Here is a 20,483-nt window from a genome sequence, read left to right on the forward strand (position 1 = left end):
TCTTGACGGGTGAAGAAGCTGCAAAAAGGTTGGTGACGCTTCCTCTGATCCGCGACTTGCACACTTTCATCCAACAAGTTCCATTGCTTGAGCCTCGATGTCAAAAGCTCGGCATTGGACTTGGTGAGACCAAGATCCCTGATCAAGTCGTTGAGGTCGTTTTGGTTGGGGTAGTATGGGTTTCTCTATTCAGCTCCACTTCTGAAATTGTCATCTGGATCTACAACGTCTTCCTCGCTCTCCGACTTGCTGCTCTCATCGAAAGACGGATGCTTTCTCTCCGGAGGAGTAGGTACAGGGAGCTCATGGCAGTGTGGCACCGGGGCGATGGATGAAGGAAGGTCCGGATACGTGGTAGCAGGTGCATTCTTGCAAGTCCGACATTTGGAAGGGTCCACCATGCAGAAGTAGCAGTTGCTCGAGCGGTCAATGGGTTCGCCAAATTCTTGGGATAGCGAATTTCATGGCTCTCTTTTCCCCTCTGTATCATCCTACAAAAATACATTTATTTCACCCATGGCTAATGTGTAAGAGATTCTCGCAACATTTTCCATATATGATATATATTTTCGATAACATTGACAATTGTAAAACATTTAAAATTAAAAACTTTTACAATTAAAATTTTTTAAACAAATTTTATAACATAAAATTCCGAGCAACAATTGTTCATCTTACCTTCCAGAGTTGTTTTGCATTGCTCGCAGGTGAAATGGGGTGCCCAAGGTTTGTCTTGATCCCCGACAGGCATGCCGAAATATGCCTTGTCGACCTCACACATCGTAGCAGATGCTTCCACAGAGTACTTTTTCGCTTTTGTCTTGATAAATTGGCTGCAGACATAGCAAAATGCGTCTGCCGGATGCTTGCAGCCTCTTGATGCCATCTCAGAAAAATGCAGATTTGTATCCACTTACGCAGCTGGAACTAAACTGAACTGGTGGTTTTAAGGCACCTGTATATATACTATTTATCTTACTGGAAAGTTCTAGAATGTTCTAGAAGTTACTCCAAATTTACTCAGCACTGAATCTATCTGGAATGTTCTGGAAAATACGTAACTTTAGAAATATCACTGTCCTGGTCACAAAAGCCAAGTTTGTGGGGAATAATAGCCATTTTCTGTACAATTAGGAAATAACACTACCCAGGAACAAAAAATAATTGTTACACAGTGTTACTAATCTTACCTATAAAATACATTTTTTGTTTGTCTGTCTGCGCACGCATGCTTGCGAGGGATTTGGCTCTCAAACGGTGGGGTTTATGTAAAAAAAATGTTTCCAGCTATCACGCCGTAAGCCCCGCGTTGGGCCTGAATCAATGCTGCTGAGATAATGCACTCTTCGAAGGCAAAGTAGTTGATGAGATGTGTAATAATGCTTTTATTTTGAGTATAGAGGGACAGATAACAGTACGTGCAGGAGGTGTATTGTCTACTTATTAATATTGTAGTGAGTTAAATTCAGGCGCACACAATGGGCAACTCTTAATATTAACAGGATAACGACATAGGGTGGTAACTTAGCTAACACACGGGGATACTACATGTCTGGACCGGAGACCGAGGATCGTAGATGGTGGCTTCATCCCAGACTTGACCCAGCAGAACAGCACAGAACAGCCCCCAGCTCTCCGTCCACACCACGCTTATAACCACGGGAAGGGGGGCGTGGCCGGCTCCGCCCAAGGCCACGCCCCCCTTCTCGATCCTTCGGGAAGGCCCGAACCCTAACCACGTGACCCCCCTGGGGCCCCTGGCCCCCCTTTATCCGGTCACGTGTCCTGTTGGGTTCACGCAGAGTGTCACGGCCCGACACGACCCCCGTGACCCCCGCCTACAGCCCCCATACCAAGCCAATACAGTCGTGTCGTTCTACTACACTACAATATGATTAGGGTGGGGCCACAAGAGACACAAGCAGGGCTAATAATTAATAGGTAAGAAGTTTGCTTGGACTGAATCAATACTGCTGAAATTATGCCCTCCCAGAAGGTCGTTGGGCTCAATGAGTTTGTGTAACAATTACTTTTATTTTTACTGGGGAAAAAACAGATACAGAGACTCCTCTACTTATGATCGAGTTAGGTTCCAGAGGTTTGTTCGTCAGACGATTTATTCGTACGTCCAACTTTACTCCTGTCGATTCCAAACATGTTCTACGGCATGTACACTAAACACGTGGAATAGCTTTAAAAGTTGTATAATCTCCTGTAGATGTTGATCCCACCTGTCTTCACGTTCTGCAGATGTAGATGCCGCTGCTTCTTCACGTTCTGCTTTTATGGCTTTATTTTGGTGATGTCGAAAACTTTTTTTGGTTTGGCCATGTTTGTTTGTTGTAGTACGGAGTTAAACTGATGGCTTTAATCTAAGTTGTCTTGTGGTTGTTGTTGTTGTTTTTTGACTTCATCCCACTGGGATTTTTGCACACATCGTTGGTGTGCGGTGCTTTTTCAGGAATATTTTGCTGTTTTTTTTCCTGGACTTTCTGTTTGCACAGTCACACAAAGTCACTTTAAGATGTTTTCTTGTTCATGTTTTTGTTTGTTGCGGGTGCACCCGATTCAAGAGCCAAATGTCTCACAGGGCTATACCAAATACATGAAACTGAAAGATGTAGATGCCACCATCGCCATCTATTGCGCGACGGTTGAACTTACGACTGGACATAACGGACAGGTTTGTTCGCGTCTCTGAAAGTTCGTAAGTTGAACGTTCGTAAGTAGAGGAGTCCATGGCCATCGTCTTTGCGAAGGCGGTGGCGTCATTGACGAATGTGCTGAGCGCTTCTCTTTTTAAGAGGTAAGGGGTGGGGCTATAATGGGGAGGGCGGGGCTTCGGGGACGGGGGCGGGGCTTCGGGGGACGGGGCGTGGGGCTTCGGGGGACGGGGCGCGGGGCTTCGGGGGGAACGGGGCGGGGCTAGCGGCCGCAGACGATAACCACCTAACCGTATCCCTCCGACGCCACAAGCCACTTCACTCACTACACAGCGTCCGACGGCGTCGAAATCGCACGCCAAACGCCTCGAAATAGCGCCGGCCGACGCGAGCGGCTCACGCTCGTGCAAAAGCGGCGCGCTGGCAACGAGTAGATTCGCTCCCAACGGCCCGTAAAGGCGCCCGAAGCCGGGACTATTTTCAAGTATCGGAGCGAAAGGTAGTGAGCGAGCGGGGCGCCGCCATGTTGCGTCAGGCCTCGGCTTCTCGCGCCTCCCCTCGCCTACTCGCAGGTCGGGCCCTCGCTCCCCGCGATTCCCCTCCCCGGTGCTTCGCGAATCTGCGTCCGAGCGAGCTTGAGACTACGGCGGTGCACGCGGGTGTGGTGCGAGGATGAGCTTGGCTCGAGGTTGCGTCTCGAGGAGCGGGGGGTGTGGGGGTGGGGGAGGCCTTCCAGCCTGGTCGCCGCAGCGAGGTTGCGCGTCGCTCCCGCCCGTATTGGAATTAGGAAAGTTAGTAGGCTCCAAGCTGGTGTTAGGCCGCAGCTGGTGTTGCTCTCAGGAGGTGACGGGTTTTATAGTTTGTGCTTCTTCAATGTTTTTTTTTGTGAAATGCATCGCCTCTTGGATGATCGTGCATTCATTTTAGGCAGCGTTAAGGGGCGGCATTAACGAGGGTTGGCATTAAGGAGGATTGGTATCGCTTTCAATGCCATGCAGTGGGTATCGTGCAGTTGCGTTGCTATTCGTGGTGTTTACGTGTGGAGTGCGTTGTGGTAGTGTTTGTATATCGTGTGTGTATCGTATACTATATTGTGTATGGAGTAACTGTGTGATTTTGAAATCTATGTAGTGTGGTTTGTGGTGTGTAATTGTGTGTGTTTATTTTCTGGTTTCACTTGGATACGCTGTGTATTGCGTATTTTACGTCTGTGTATGGAGTAACTTGTACTGCAGTATGTTGTGTTGGTGAATATTATGCTTGCATAATGTATACTTGTAGTGTGTTTCGTAAAGTCTGTATATGTGCTCTGTAGTGTGTATTATGTTTGTTTATGGAAAACGTTTGGGGGGTGTTTTGTTGTGTGAAAAGGCGCTTTTTCGCTCCTCGGATTCCTCCAGTATAAATACATATTTTGATTCTGCGTGTATTTTACATGACTATATTCTGGTGTGAGTGGGTTATGTATGTATGTAGAGTGCGCTGTGCGTCTGTGCAGTGTAATGTATTTAATGTGTGTTTTTATGCGTGTATTGTGTTAATGTATTTGCGCGCTGTTGTGCATCGCGTGTAATTTTTGTGTGTTCAGTGCATGTGATGCATGTTGCGTGTCGTGAACTTCTTCACACCTGCCCAATTCAGATTCAGAATTGCAAAAATACGTTACAGGCGCACCGTCTTTGTATTTAATCTTCGCCACAATCACCGTTCATCCAGTTAATTGCATTCCCACAGGATTCCTGTCGCCCAACCTCAACCCCTCGCTATGACCCTACGCCACCCACATTTTCCGATAGACGTTACGTGCTCCATCTGAGATGGCCCAACACCTCAGTGATGTACTTTTTTCTCAAGGCTAGCCGGCTCCAACTTGCTTAGTCACAGTGAAGATCCTCGCGTATTTGTGCTCACCCTGCTCATGTGCTCTTCGGTGTTTGATTGGTGCACGCGGTGTATGACCACGAAATATATGACGAGCTGTGTATAATGGACGTGAATGGAGTGCATTGTGTTGAATTCTATATTCTGATTTTATATGTTGTGCATTTTGAGTGCATATAGCATGCGCAGTCTTTATAGCGTCTTGAAGCTGCTGAGCTACTAATATATTTAATAATATAGTTATAATACGTTATATAATGTGTGCATAATGCAGTGCGCGTATAAAATGTGTATCGTTTACACCGAGAATAGTGTTGATTGTGTGTATTTTGTGTTTTCAGTGTGCAGTGTATACCATGTAATTTGTGTGTTCTTTTGTGTGCATAAAGTGCCTAGTACAATGCGTGTATGGTGTATCTAGCAGCCTTTTATAGCATCATGTTGAATGTGTGATGTGTATGGCGCTACCTGCTGTCTGCCCGGGGTACTGCACCTTGCCCACGTGGCTCTGTTGTCATGTGAGGCACGTTCTGTTTGCGTCGTCCCATGCGTCCCAGGCGGACAACACCGCCCTGCAGTAAGCGCAGTGAACGGGACACGCCTTCTTCACCTTGTGGGGGATTAGATTAACGCGGCCAATTTGTCCCCAGAGCTCATTGTGCAGGTGGTGCTTTTGTTGGGGGGGGGGGGGTTTCTCCTCCTTGAAGTTGCTCCGTGGTCTAGTTGTTTACCCCAGCCACGTGTGTGGCGAGATGTGAACTACTTCGCCTGGCATACGAGGAGGTGGTGGGTTCGATCCCGATCCTCACGCATGCGGTTTATTTGGAGTTTACATGTTGTCTCCCCGTGGTCGTGTGGATTTTTCTCTCAGTTCTCTTGGTTTTTTTTTCCCTCCATATTTAGAAACGTGCGATTCAGAGTATTTGGCTACTATATATTTCCACGTAATAAGCCACTTCGTTGTGGTATCATTTGTGGCGAGGTCGTTTCTGAAAAATCTCAGTAGGCCTTTCCTAGTAAAATAAATAAAAAGTTAATTAGTATTTTGTTTTTGACTGATGCTTGGGGTCAAATTCTTAATCAAGAGTCTTCTTGATTTAAAGCTTTCGTGACTGCAGTAATTCATATTCTTAGCTCTTTCGGTAAAGTCATGTTGAATTTTTTATTGTTTTATATATATTTTATTGTTTCCCTTCAACGTGACTTTACCGAAAGAGCTAAGAATAAGAGTCTTCTTGTGAATAAACAATGTGGTGGCATTCTTCTGCATTGGCAGCCCACACTCATTGGTGTAAATTCCACAGTATAATGGTGGTGGCCAGTCTCTCCACAGCATGGTGGCCAGTACTGACAAAGTGAGTTATGTCCTCTTAGCAAAATAAGCTTTAACTATACTACTTTGTAAATGTGCACCTTGTGCGATTTGTCGGTGTCTTTATGCGCAAAAACATTTTGTAACCTTGAGCTTGTGGTGGAGATTTCACATTCATATGGGAGGGAGAAGTCTGTTCACAGCATATCCACAGTTCAACTCCCTGCATCAAGTGACGCAGCCTCAGCGTAGCACTCATTGTACTGACCCTTGAGGAATGAGGATGTTTTCACTGGGAGCCTGCTTGTCTACCAGCTTCACGGGATCCAAATTAATTATACACATTGTTGTTTGCAAATGGTATTTGTCTTTAAACATATCGTGTGCATTGTTGTAAACATATTCTATTATTAGTTTCCTTATTGCTTTATGATATATATAACTACAGTTAAATAATGTTTTTATTTTCCCAGGAAACTCGTGAACTTTTTTCACTTTCGAATGTAACCATAATTTTATTTTTTTCCCAGTCATTATCCTTTTCTGTGATTTGTGATGCAAAGTGAATGTTTGGATTAGGAGGTCATGTAAGAAGTATATTACACTGTAATTTCATAAACCACCAACTACACTCGTAATGGTTTTTAAACTAATGGCAACTCGTCAGAAATGATGATTCGCCAACTGCCCTTGTTTACATAGGACAGCAATAAACAAATTAATGGTGCTGTACTTTTATACACTTAATAAAATTGCACAATTTTCAAACGAATCTTTTTAAATTTGTGTTTCTATGTTATTAAGTTACATGTGAATTTAAAATATTTTGAATATTGCTATGACTGACAACACGGCCGTTTTTTGCAAACACCACATCACAGGGTCTTTAACGTTTTTTTTTAGCCTGCAGAGGTCACACTTTGATAAAGCATGCAAGCATTCCTGCACACTTTCTGCGATTGAAATGACGTCAACAGAATCATTGATACCACCACTCTTGACAAATTGCTAAGCATAAGGGGTCCAACACCCCCTGCGTTCCCAAACATTCACTAGCAGAATATTTAATCTTGCACGCCAGCATATTTAATTCATTTTAACAGCATGGTCCTCATACAGACAGCAATGTGGGCGTGCATTTTATGCTGCAAACCACGCACACATTTAATGTGGTGTGTAGGACATCACGTAGAGTATTATAAAATATAGCGCTTGCCCCGACAGTTTAAATGGCTAAGGAAGAGTTTTTTTTATTCCAGTTATTGTCCAGATATTAACATTGCAGCCTTTCAGGCGAGTAACGATTCACTGTGCAAATATCGTGAATTGTCACAGTTCAAAATTGCATTTCTCATTAACAATCGATTTTTATTTGTCCATGAAAGTAAATGTAGCAGATTTAGTTGGTGCAGTGTTTGTTAATCAGTTAAAATATTCAATTCATTCATATTCTTTCCTACATGCCCAATTAGATGCATAATACACTTTCTATTGATAAATCGGTAATGTTACATTTCAACTTGCCTTCCCATTCTTTATGTGATTCACTTGCTGAGCTGGTACTGTAGTAACATCTGAAGTGGTCATTAGCTGGCTAATTGTAATGCCTCCTTTTGCTCACTGCTATGAGTTCGTATTTCAAATGACATGGCTAAGTTGACGCTGCTTTACCACAGTTTGAATATCAACAGTGGAGTGTTTTGTTTAAATGCATTGCTTGTGTTGTGTGTACAGCCTTAATGCGTCATGAGAACTGCTCTCTTGGGTTCTCCAGTTTTCTTCCATACGCAAATCACCCAATGAAGGAATTGGCAAAAACATAATATCGCAGGATCCTTCTGAAAAGGCGTGTAGCGAGTCTTTCTTGAAAACGTCGCGGCTTATTGCGGCGGCGTAAACGTCCGCTGTACGCATGAATCAATTCTGTCTATTGTTCAGGGCAATGAAGGGCTGTGGAATCAACCCTGTAGTGTTTAACAATTGGAGGGTTATAAAATTAGTGACCTTTAAATGGACATGTGTGTTGAAGAGAAGGTTGTTAAATGAAGCAGTTGTGTGTTTTTTTTACACACCACTTGGTACACACGTGACCTGGTCAAAAGTCGAATTGTCTCTGGTCATATGAGCTTTGCAGTGGCATTTTATCTTGGTATGCAGCCTTAGAACCAAGCGGTGGAAATGTCATGACACTGTGCTAGGATTCAGCCTCTGCATAAGACAACTAAATGTTGACTTCCCACAAATCTGTAATTATTTTATGGACCCCGGGAGGTGTCCTATAGAAATTTTAGCTCGCAGCCTTCCCATTGCGAGTCAAGCTGTGTAACCGCGGCTTTGCTTAATGATGCCCGTGGACCACCGTATTAGCGCCCGGAATACTTCGTATATTGATGGTGAATGTAAGGGTGTGTTTACGCTGGAAAGTGTTTTATTGGCATTACAGTCCGTCGGGTATTCAGAAGAATTGTATAGCTCCCAAGTGGAATGTTGACGCAAAACTTTTGCAGATAGAGGCAGTACATGCAGACATTTCTTTAATATTTCCACACACATGTTAACACATCTGTAAACAGATATTGGATGTTAGGGGGAACTTGGAGAACGCATGGTTGTAAAGAGTATCACATTGCGTTTTAAAGAGGTATTCAATAATTGCTGGAATTTGGCATAGGTATGGTCGAGTCTGCTTATAGCTTGTCAATCTAAAGACCCAACATTCTTTAATTTGTGGCTGGAAAAATTATTGCTGGAGGTTAATTGGTGACTTGGACCAGACATCTACCTTGGATTTCATTGGTTTGCTGGACTTGTGATTGTTCTTTTTACCATATGTTGGGTGTCTGTGGGTTTGTGAAGATTTCGCTGCACGATTATCTGTATTTGTTGCTACTTATTTTGTAAGTTCTCGAGACATTTCCTCTTTTTTGTATTTCCTGTTTGTGTTTTTAAGTGCTTTGAGATGCTGTTTCCGTGATTTAAGTGATCAAAATATGCTGGAATCCTTGCGGTTATTTGAGTTTATAAAGCATTTAAATACGGGAACATTTCAACATATGCTGTTAAATGAGACGCAAACACTTGGATGAGTCTCCCTGGCCAAAGCAGTAACCGGGCTATGTTCATCTCCTGTTGGTCAGCCTTGAGCTAGGGCTGAAGATATTCCACATTCACATGACCAGTCTCCCAATAATACATCCACTGTTGACTTTCCACAGCGGCACGAATATTTTTCAACAATGGAGAATTTACGATTGGCTCGAGGTGGTTTGTCCAATTCCTTTAATGAGTCCTTTTTAATGTGGGAGGAAACCACAGCCCCTCGAAGTCACACATACGAGAAGATACGGCCTTTAATGTCTTTCACCGATGAATCAGGAACCCACTTGCTGTACTGCAATCTGTAGCCTGGCTTGAAGCTCAGTGGGTTGAGTCTCTCAGCTCATCATTACTTTGTGGCTGACCGCCCGTTTGCATGATATGTGTATAGTCAAACTAGTTCATAAAGCCTGGCTTTGCCAGACAAAAGTTTTCAATTTAAGAATTAACCTATGATTTTCTTTTATCTACGATCAGACACTAACAACTACAAAAATTTGTATTTTTCCGCAAAAAAACTATTGTTGGCGACTCGATTCAGCTTGTTATATTTAAATACGTACCCATCGGAAACCGCTCGATTAAAAGATTCCGTTATATTTTATTAGAAAGAACACAAATTTATGAACTTAATACTCGGAGGAGAAGCTCTTATCGTTTACCGTTTTCGAATTATTCAGATTTTAACGTAATAAAATGTGTATTTTTTTCGTTCAAAACCGTTGGAATCCGAAATATCTCAAACGAAAATATTGAATGATGGTTCATGTTTATGGGGCACTTAAAATCGAGATTTTGGTGCCTTAGAATGAAAATCTCGGATTTCCAGATTGTACCTGTTGTTTGTGTCCTTAAAGCTACATACGTACTATTATATTTCAGCTTTCTGCCTTGTCGGAAAGTACCCTATGGGTTTTTTTGAGACCTCCATACAGATTCACGTCTTTATTTACACAGATGATGAGAATGCGCGACTTGAGTGGATGCTGCTGTGCAATAAGCGAGCGGTAGGTGGCGCCTTTAGCACACAGATGACTGTTAAGTTGCAGGCTCCTCCCCTTGCTCTGGCGAGCTTGCCGCACTCTCTCCAGCGCAGCCACTATGCGTCTGCCAGTTCACTCACACACACACAATTCAATGAATTGTCTTGGGTTTGCATTTCCCTAAAAAAAAACGTCTCGTATAATTGTTATCGCCTAATTTGAACGGCGTTTGCTTAATTTGTCTAACTGCAACCGCATTACATTTTTATATATTTAAAAAATATCAATTGTATTATGAGCAAAATAATTTATTTTAATTAATTGATGAATCAGTGCATCAGACTACTCAAGGGTTCTTGATAAGCTAAACTTTCATAGATCCAACTTGTAGCTCAGAGGTGGATCTTTATCTGTTATTCCTTTTGAATTCTGTTTTCCAATAATGTTAATTGTTCTGTACAAGGTCTAGTAATACTTTTATTCAAAGGCACAATATAAATTTGAGCTATTATTACTGTGTGTGTGAATCAATACGCTATTGGCAGCTCTTTAAATGTATATATGTGTGTGCTCGTTTATGTTTGGGGGCAGTTGTCCTGGGCCTCCCAAAGGTCAAATCACACTTTAACATGAGTACCGTGTGCAGTGTGTGTAAATATACGCACAGGGGAGACAATAGCAGCTAGGAATGGATGGTGGAAGGTACACCACACCCTCTCGCACCATACCGGTCTTTATAGGTGCTTGCTAACAGAATTTTGCTCCATCTGTCTCTGTAGGGTACACGGGGAATCTTAGTATTTTGCATGTATGTGTGTGCGTGTCTGTGTCTTGACGTGTTAGTTGTATGTGTGTGTGTGTGGGAGCGATAGTGTAGCGGTTAGCGCGCTACGCTATGAACCTGGCGACCCGGGTTCGATTCCCGCTCACGGCCAACACCAGTGACGATTATCTGAACCGGTCCCGGGCCTCCCCTAGGTCGACTCAGCCTAAAATGAGTACCTGGTGCGGTGTGTAAACATTGCCACTAGGGAGACAAAGGCGGTCGGGCGTGGTGCTGGCCACCCACCCCCTCGTGTACCGTTCCGGCCTTCATAGGTGCTCGCTAACAGCACTTGCCCCTACAGTCTGTTAAGGCTATATGGGGGATCTTTGTATCTTTGTTTTTGCATTGCTCAAAATATGGCCATTTGTGTTGTGTAGGTGTATCAGTCTATAGTTGTCGGCTTGTTTCCATGTGCACACATGCCTGTCCATCCATAAAACAACGTGTGTGTGTGTTCATGCTCATGTGCCTATGTGTGGTGACAGCAGTGGGGTCCGGCGCGTGGGACAGGATGTGCTCAGAGGGCCACGGCTCCCGACTGACTCCCAGCACTGGCATGTCGGCCAAGGAGCTCTGCGAGACTGACGACCTGGCCACCTCGCTTGTGCTCGACCAGTACCTGGGCTTCCAGACGCACAAGATGAACACACGGTGCGTGTGTAAATGTGTACGCATGTGTGTGTGTGTGTGTTCAACCCATGTCACCTGGTTCTCTTGCGTGACCTTGCAGCATGCCGTCGACACTTCACGTCGTCTCAAAGAGCACCTATAACATATGCACAAATGCTATGGTGACGTCACCCCGTCACTGAGTGGTGAGCGGCGATTGTTATGTGTGTGAGTTATGGGGAGCTGTTGCACCATGATAAGCAAACTGCTGCCAACATGGGCGAAAACTATCTGAACCGGTTCTGGTCCTCCTCTCGGTCGATTCAGGCTTGAAAGTATATCCATGCGCATTGTGTATTAAACATCAGCATTGGTGTAGACAAAGGTATGCGGGCATGGTTCTGGCCGCGCCACCCCCTTAGGTGCCATGCTGACGTTCATAGGTGCTCAATAACAGTACCTGTCCCTACAGTTTGTGTAGGCTGCACAGGGTATCTTTGTCTTTATTGTATGAAAGTGTTTGTGTGTGTTTGTGTTCTAGGTGATACCCCAGAACTAATTCAACGTTAAAACTGTCTCTGATTCTCGGGCATTAACACGGAACTCGAAGAATCCTAAACTTACCTTAGTTTCTATAATTATGTATGTTTGTTGAACTTCTTTCGCATTGTACGTAGCCAATCGTGCTTACTGGGAGTTGCGGGGGAAGGGCACAAACTAAACACGCAAAAAAATAGCTCACAAAAAGAATGTCTGCTGTGCACAAGGTCCCACATGCCATCACCGACTTGTTGAAAAATGCAAATTGTCGACGTTGACGTGGTGGTACAGTCGCGCACGTACTGCACGACAAATTGGTTCAACTCCCGACCCTGCACATCATCAGTGACCAGAAATTATATGAGCCTGCACTGGTCAAATTTAAGTTGACTTTACCTATAACGGAAGCATGGTGAAGTGAGAACCGGGGGGAGATGGGCAGTTGGGCATGGGAACTGGCCACACTACCCTGCCAACCTCGTGTCTTATTTTGCCCTATTCAGCACTTGCAAACATCACTTTCCCCCACAGTCTGTGTAATCTATACGGAGGATCTTTGTATGTATGTGGGGAGCAGTAGTGTAGCGATTCACGCGCTGCACTATGAACCCAGCATCCCGAGTTCGATTCCCGCTCGTGGCCAACATTTTCAACGAATATCTGAACTGGTCCTGGGCCTTCCCTAAGTCGACTCGGCCTCAAATGAGTAACTGATGGGATGTGTAAACATCATCACCGAGGACACAAAGGCATCCAGGCCTGGTGCTGGCCACCCACCCCCTCCTGTGCCGTGGCCCTCCTTCACAGGTGCTCGTTAATAGCACTTGCTCCTGCAGTCTGTCAAGGCTTTTGTGTGATTCGGTGCATTAGTAAACTTTTCAAAAAGCCTGTGAGCGGTGAGTGCATATATGCATATGAGAGCGTGACTATTCGTGAAAGTATCTGTCTGTGTGTGCACAGCGCAAATCCATGCACTCCAGGTCAAGTTAATACGACAGCCATCGTTCACTTCTGCGATTGTGAATTTCGCACGTTCCCGGCAGCAGTGGTGCTCACTGAGATAGGATTCTATTTATATCAGAAATGTCATCAGTGCCTGGCAGGCAAATTCTGCAGACAATTAATGTTTGTGCTATCCTCACAGTGTCAGTGTCATATGGAGTTTGTGCCCATGCTAAATCGTCTTATCAACGGGCACTTGGCTCTTCTTAGGAAGTACCTTTATTACACACATCCTTTCACAGTTTACAGACGGATATCAATGTTATCCGTGTATAGCTATAAAAGTTGAACTCACAATATTAAAACAATAAGCCATGTACATTGTATAATTATTCATTCAAATGTTGGTCTTGGAAAAATAATACATAAAGCGTATTAAACTTAATTCATGTGTTCTTTAGGATTGTTTTTATTTGTGCTTATTTTAGGCAAAAAAAGTCCGGTATCTGTATTAATATTAAAAGTTAAACCTTCATACGTTCATATACCTTCATGCAGGTATATCATCACTGATAACTTTCTGCTCTTCAAACAAATCGAAGGTCTCATACCGCTATTGGCAAGGAGGCTACCTGACATTGCTGTGAATAAGTGAATGCTGCCTTTGCAGTTAAAGTACTCTTAGTGAATGGAGCTAAGAGTACTGGAGCTCCAGATCAATTTGCTTAAACTACAAATCTCCTGATCCACAAACCGATTCTTCTGATTTTTCATAGTTTTTTTGTAGCTCGGAGAATTCACTCAGAAGTGGTCACACAACCAATACATTCACCCTATTGTCTAAGTTTATTCAAAACTGGGGGTAGTCATAATAAAAAGTATGCTATTGTTTACATTTGTGCATAAAAATACCGCCTCACCCCTCCTCTCCCACAACTGCAGTGTTGCACTATTTGTCTACAGTGAGGGAAAAAAAGTATTTGATCACCTGCTGATTTTGTACGTTTGCCCACTGACAAAGAACTGATCAGTCTATAATTTTAATGGTAGGTTTATTTGAACAGTGAGAGACAGAATAACAACAAAAAAATCCAGAAAAAACGCATGTCAAAAATGTTAAATTGATTTGCATTTTAATGAGGGAAATAAGTATTTGACCCCTCTGCAAAACATGACTTAGTGCTTGGTGGCAAAACTCTTGTTGGCAATCACAGAGGTCAGACGTTTCTTGTAGTTGGCCACCAGGTTTGCACACATCTCAGGAGGGATTTTGTCCCACTCCTCTTTGCAGATCTTCTCCAAGTCATTAAGGTTTTGAGGCTGACGTTTGGCAACTGGAACCTTCAGCTCCCTCCACATATTTTCTATAGGATTAAGGTCTGGAGACTGGTTAGCCAACTCCAGGACCTTACTGTGCTTCGTCTTGCGTCACTCCTTTGTTGCCTTGGCCGTGTGTTTTTGGTCATTTTCATGCTGGAATACCCATCCACGACCCATTTTCAATGCCCTGGCTGAGGGAAGGAGGTTCTCACCCAAGATTTGACGGTACATGGCCCTGTCCATCGTCCCTTTGATGCGGTGAAGTTGTCCTGTCCCCTTAGCAGAAAAAACACCCCCAAAGCATAATGCTTCCACCTCCATGTTTGACGGTGGGGATGGTGTTCTTGGGGTCATAGGCAGCATTCCTCCTCTTCCAAACACGGCGAGTTGAGTTGATGCCAAAGAGCTCCATTTTGGTCTCATCTTACCACAACACTTTCACCCAGTTGTCCTCTGAATCATTCAGATGTTCATTGGCAAACTTCAGACGAGCGTGTATATGTGCTTTCTTGAGCAGGGGGACCTTGCGGGTGCTGCAGGATTTCAGTCCTTCACGGCGTAGTGTGTTACCAATTGCTTTCTTGGTGACTATGGTCCCAGCTGCCTTGAGATCATTGACAAGATCCTCCCGTGTAGTTCTGGGCTGATGCCTCACCGTTCTCATGATCATTGCAACTCCACGAGGTGAGATCTTGCATGGGGCCCCAGGCCGAGGGAGATTGACAGTTCTTTTGTGTTTCTTCCATTTGCGAATAATCGCACCAACTGTTGTCACCTTCTCACCAAGCTGCTTGGCAATGATCTTGTAGCCCATTCCAGCCTTGTGTAGGTTCTACAATCTTGTCCCTGACATCCTTGGAGAGTTCTTTGGTCTTGGCCATGGTGGAGAGTTTGGAATCTGATTGATTGCTTCTGTGGACAGGTGTCTTGTATACAGGTAACAAGCTGAGATTAGGAGCGCACTCCCTTTAAGAGTGCTCCTAATCTCAGCTCGTTACCTGTATAAAAGACACCTGGGAGCCAGAAATCTTTCTGATTATGAGGGGGTGAAATACTTATTTCCCTCATTAAAATGCAAATCAATTTATAACATTTTTGACATGCGTTTTTCTGGATTTTCTTGTTATTCTGTCTCTCTCACTTCAAATAATCCTACCATTAAAATTATAGAATGATCATTTCTTTGTCAGTGGGCAAACGTACAGAATCAGCAGGGGATCAAATACTTTTTTCCCTCACTGTATATGTGTAACCCATGGAGACATAGCATGTGCTATCGTCATTGAGTGTACGTGACAGAAATGTCGCATTGGCCGCCCGCAGTTTTTCGGGTACATAGCACTGTGGTGTCTCCAGCCGAAGTGCTGGCTGGCATTATCTTGTCATGTTTTGTAAATTCCCCTTCCATCACAGGCATTTTTAACCCGAGCACAGGCTGGGTGGCAATTATCTATTTAAACCACAATTCCACGAAACAAACTTGCAACCTGAAATACAAAAATACCCTTTCTAGTAGGTTGTTTGTCCTGGGCTGTCTGGCACAAGATTTAGGTTTTGTTTATGCAAAAAATACATAGATTGGCATAACAATTTGTCCCTTAAAATGTGTTCTTTCACTGATGATACATGGACTGAATTATACATATAAGATCTATCAACTATTTATGCAAATTGCACACAATTATCATGCATGCTAAAGTTACATTTAAACCCAACTGTACAAATGAGAAACAATACAAAGGAGATGTAAAAAATGAGTCAAAATCGATTGTCAAATTGACTTGCGACTTGAAATTGTGACAATTCATGACTGGTTACAGGCCTACTTTAAAGTGACAGTTGAGCATGCCATTATAGCACTCGAGTGAATTCCCTGTCACTTTAATACATCATTAGAGTGCTGCAGTGGTTTGCCTCGCTGTAACTTTTTAAATCTCTTTTTTTCTCTCATTAACAGAGCATCAAACTCGTGTCACGCTCTCCGGGACACGCAACCTAGGTATGTATCTATGAGGAAAGAGCCATCTTGTTTTTATTGGCTTGTACCCCTTTCAATGTGAGTGCTCACATTAGCTTTTATGTGCTTTATAGGTGCATTTAAATCACCTGTTATTGACCTCCCCCTTAGGTGTGTGTGTTTTAGATGTAGCCCCTCTACATTACATATTATACATCAAGTAGCTTGCCAACCTATTTGCCATCTTTGGTTTTCTGAGGCAAATCCAGTTTCTTGTGCCAAGTTTAATTGATTATTCTGAAGGCTGACCATGGGGTACATTTCTGCTATTTCGTTGTTGGTGTGCGCTTGAGGATATATTTTCCAATGTTTGATGCTTGTATGCACGTGTATCATAATGCACGTCAACGACAAGTGGAAACTGAACCTTTATTTAGCCTCTTTATTCTTTTTAAACTTAAATGAGTACCTGGTGCTGTGTGTGAACATCAGCACGGGGGAGGCAATGGCACACTCTGTGGACATGAGTCCTCCCCACGCTAACCTCCCCCACCCCCCATATGCCATGCCTGCCTTCGTAGATGCCTTATAAAAACCATAACTCACAAAGACACTTTTCACTGGCATTAATATTTACTGGCAATAGTCGCTGCACTATTTTCGACATACCGCCATCACGCTATGTTGTTTTCCTACAAGTTCCCAACGTTGCATGCAGTAAATGTGTTAAAGATTGCATTTGATGATTGCCCAAAGAGTGCCCAGTAGTGTATAACGGCTGTACGGAAAAACTTGGTGGTGATCTTTATCCTCATGTATGTACATGTGTGTTGGGGAGTGGTAGTGTAGTCGATAGCGCACTGCACTCTGAACCCGGCGACCCGAGTTCAATTCCCGTGCATGGCTAACCTCAATGGTGAATCTAAACTGTTCCTGGGGCTCCCTCCCCTAGGTCGACTCGGCCTGCAATGAGTACCTGTTACGGTGCATGAACGTCCCCACGAGGGAGACAAAGCCGGTCCGGCATGGTTATAACCCATAGCACTTAGGTGCTCGTTTACAGCCTGTGCATACTACATGGGATTAGGGCTATCTTTGTCACTTTGTAATATGAATACACACGTCTTCCTGGCTGCCAACCTTAGTATGCCATACCGATGTCCGAATTAAGCTGACCTTTGTGTGTGTGGTGCGAGGCAGGTTCCGGCCGGTGAAGGGCCGCCGCGAGGAGCTGCGCAAGGTGGCGGAGCAGCTGCGTGTGGACGGTGACGTGGAGAAAGCTTACCGCGCGCTCAGCGCCCGGGAGTGGCCGCGAAACCACCTGCTGCACAAGAGCATCTTCAAGGAGCACGTACGGCATGCGGGACTACGCATGCACGCAGCCTGCTCCCCGGAGCAGGGGGCCCGATCCTCCTCGGACCGATCCTAGCCCGGATCGAACGCGGTCTTTATAGCGAGTTCCCAGAGCTGGGAGTTGGGGAGGCGGCGGTCCGTGCCTTGCCAGCGGTTCCCATGAACAGCGTTGCAGTCCAGCCTAGGACCACTCGCTGTGGTGGTCACTAGGCCTAAACATTTTAATGTATGATGTGCCCTCTTAATGTTCCCCAATCTAGCCAACTAAATCCCTAACCCCAAAGGTATAAAATGGGTCCAGCAGATTAGCATGGTTGACTACATACGGTGCAGAGGAAATTCAACATACTTGCGTACATAAAAGACCGTGCCTGCTCATTGAAGGTCTTTCGTAACGAAGCCATGTGAGCTGAGCCGTGTGTGTTACAAGGCTTACAGTCACACAGCCTCAGGTCACTGGCAACTATGGGAAAGTCGCAAGTTAAAATCCTTGTTGGGGGTTCACTCGGGCCACCATCCCCCTGGGCTCGATAAAGTCGGTACCGCTTTGTGGAAAAGTCAACAGTGATTGCCCTATGAATAGGTTAAAATGACGATTTTTCTTCCAATGGCTCAGGATTTTAAATGGGAGATGAGATTCACTTCAATGCTCAATTGAGTGAGAAATCACTTTGGCACATTTACAAATGCATATTAAGGTACTGCTTCAGCATTACCTTAATACGGAGGCTTTTCTTCAGAGCAGAGAGAGGGCTGAAACACTTGACTGGCCAAATCTGGCCTCAAACTATACAAATGCATTCATTCTGCCTATTCCCTACTGGGAAGGTGGGACTGCCCGTAACGTTTACATCTACGAGTCCTGTGAGCAAACGGGGAGCGTTCCTCATCTTGACAGTGCCACTTAAGTAAGCGCTCTCCTCTTTGCCAACTGCAGGTTCTCCGCTACCTCCGCATATTCACGGCGGAGAGCGGCTTTGAGATCCAGCAGTGCACGCGATACTCGTCGGAGAAAAATGGCGCCAAGGTGGTGGCTACGCGAGAATGGTTCGTTCAACCGCGGAGGGTCTTTGCTTGCAGGCTTCGCACATCGCACACACACACAACACCCTCTCGCAATCATCACTGTTTGCACCGGATAACAAATCAACAGGGAAGGGTGTCTGTCCATCCTCAAAATAGAGCAGCATTTAGTGCTAATTATACAAGAGCAAGCCATTGTGTAGCCGTGTCATTGCTAGATTAATTGTATAATTCTGATATTAGGAAACCACTGGAGCTATGCACTTGTAAATTTAGATTGAAAATGTGTTTCTTTCGAGCTGCTTTTGTGTTTAGTTTGTTGTCCTTCCCCCCACACCTCCGATTGCCATGGCTGGCTACATGTGGTGCGAGGAAAGTTCTACATACATTCATAATTATTGATTATTTTTATGCTGTAAATGCATTCGAATGCAATAATTAAATAAACGCAGTGCTGCTTACCTATGGAGTTCATGAAGCAAGCATCACTTTGTGAAAAGCCAACACGAGATGTCCAGTATTGTGTGACTGGCCCCTGCCGTATGAATGTGTAATTCCCTCCGCCTATTTAAGGTCAGAAATGGCGATGAGAAGCACTACCTCGTTCTCTCGGGTGGGGTGGTAACACATGTTTTTGAATAGCGCATTTGTGGTGTTACTCCATTGGCAATAAAATCTGCCAGTGCTTGGCAAAAGCATTCTGTGCTACTAAGACTGCCAAAATGAGTGGCTCTTACAAAGGTATATTGAGTGTCTGTGGTGTCGAATTCTGTATTGAAGCCTTTTTTTTCAACACTCACATACACAGCAACTTTTATTTGGTGAGATTAACATGTGCTCGATAGCTTGCGCAGTGAAAAAATATCCCGTGCTGCACGTTGTGTGAACGTTGATCTCTGAACGTTTGGTTCTGACTGTTGATTGATGCCAACAGCGATATTTCCTGTTAAGCAACCGAAAGCATTGTGTTCCACTTAACGAGGCAGCATTTAAATAAATTGCTCGTGCAATTAATGATTAAGTGGAGCACCGTTTTAGTGCCATGGAACCAAGAATTATGTTTTGAATGTGGTCGATAAGTGCATATGCCCTTTTGTCAATTATCAGCTATTTGGGTCCTGGGGGTGTCCTCCACCAGCAGTGGATTTACCAAAGGTCCGGACATATACATGTTTTTGGGAAACGCATATCAGTGACTTACGTAGTATCTTAACCTGTAGTTTGCTTTTCATTAGCTTGCCTTTTAATCTCCCCAGTGTGAGCATCAGCACGGAGATTAAAGCAACTGGCCGGTGCTGGGTCACAGCCATGTTGGCCTTGGGGCTCGCTAACAGCGCTTGTCCCTTGCGACGAACTTGGTCTTAACCGCATGCCGGGTTCTTCGTCTCCGCTCGCAGGAAGAAAAACGAGAAAATGGAGCTGCTGGTCGGCTGCATCGCGGAGATGACGCCCGAGGAGGAGGCGCTGCTCCTACGGCACGGCGAGAACGACTTCAGCGTCATGTACTCGACGCGCAAGAACTGCGCACAGCTCTGGCTGGGCCCAGCCGCCTTCATCAATCACGGTGTGTGTGGCGCTTTCTCCCTCGGGGGGAGCGGACTGGGGCGTTCATTTCTTCCTCCCGGCGGTCACGTCACTTGTTGGTTTCGACTATAAGTCATCGTCCCTTCCAGCTACATGTCTTTACAAAGCCCAGTTGCTTGTCTTAACAATGCAATTTGATGTTCAGGTCAATGTTATTTTTGTTTACATACTTGTGGTTGCCTTTATTACTCTCTGATCCATGTGTTCTACTTTACGTCTCCTAAGTATGATTCCTGGCATGCACCCTCTGCGTGCTCTTTTTTGCGCACTTTTGAACTTTTGTTCCAATTCTTTTGTCATTGTTTTTTGTTTCTGATCCAGATGACCTCGATGGCAATATTTCAGTTATGTTTACTTGATAAAACAAAATAATATTAAAGTCAATAAGATTATT

At 44.4% G+C, this 20,483-nt stretch overlaps 1 protein-coding gene across 6 annotated transcripts in view; it reads left to right on the plus strand.

The window, feature by feature from the left end:
• The first annotated feature begins 2,928 nt into the window (after positions 1-2,928).
• Positions 2,929-20,483, plus strand: part of LOC116945526 (uncharacterized) — a 32,651-nt gene continuing 15,096 nt past the window's right edge. The window contains exons 1-6 of one of the 6 annotated variants that reach the window (XM_032959891.2): positions 2,929-3,235; positions 11,250-11,412; positions 16,130-16,171; positions 17,330-17,480; positions 18,420-18,529; positions 19,903-20,069. In XM_032959891.2, coding sequence (XP_032815782.2) covers positions 3,187-3,235; positions 11,250-11,412; positions 16,130-16,171; positions 17,330-17,480; positions 18,420-18,529; positions 19,903-20,069 — 682 coding nt within the window. In that variant the 5' untranslated portion in view covers positions 2,929-3,186. The other 5 variants (XM_032959890.2, XM_032959892.2, XM_076069397.1 and 2 more) reach the window with 5 other exon arrangements.

Source organism: Petromyzon marinus, chromosome 24 (assembly GCF_048934315.1).
Source record: "Petromyzon marinus isolate PM22_M1 ecotype Great Lakes invasive population chromosome 24, UKy_Petmar_22M1.pri1.0, whole genome shotgun sequence".
Classification (NCBI taxonomy): Eukaryota; Metazoa; Chordata; class Hyperoartia; order Petromyzontiformes; family Petromyzontidae; genus Petromyzon; species Petromyzon marinus.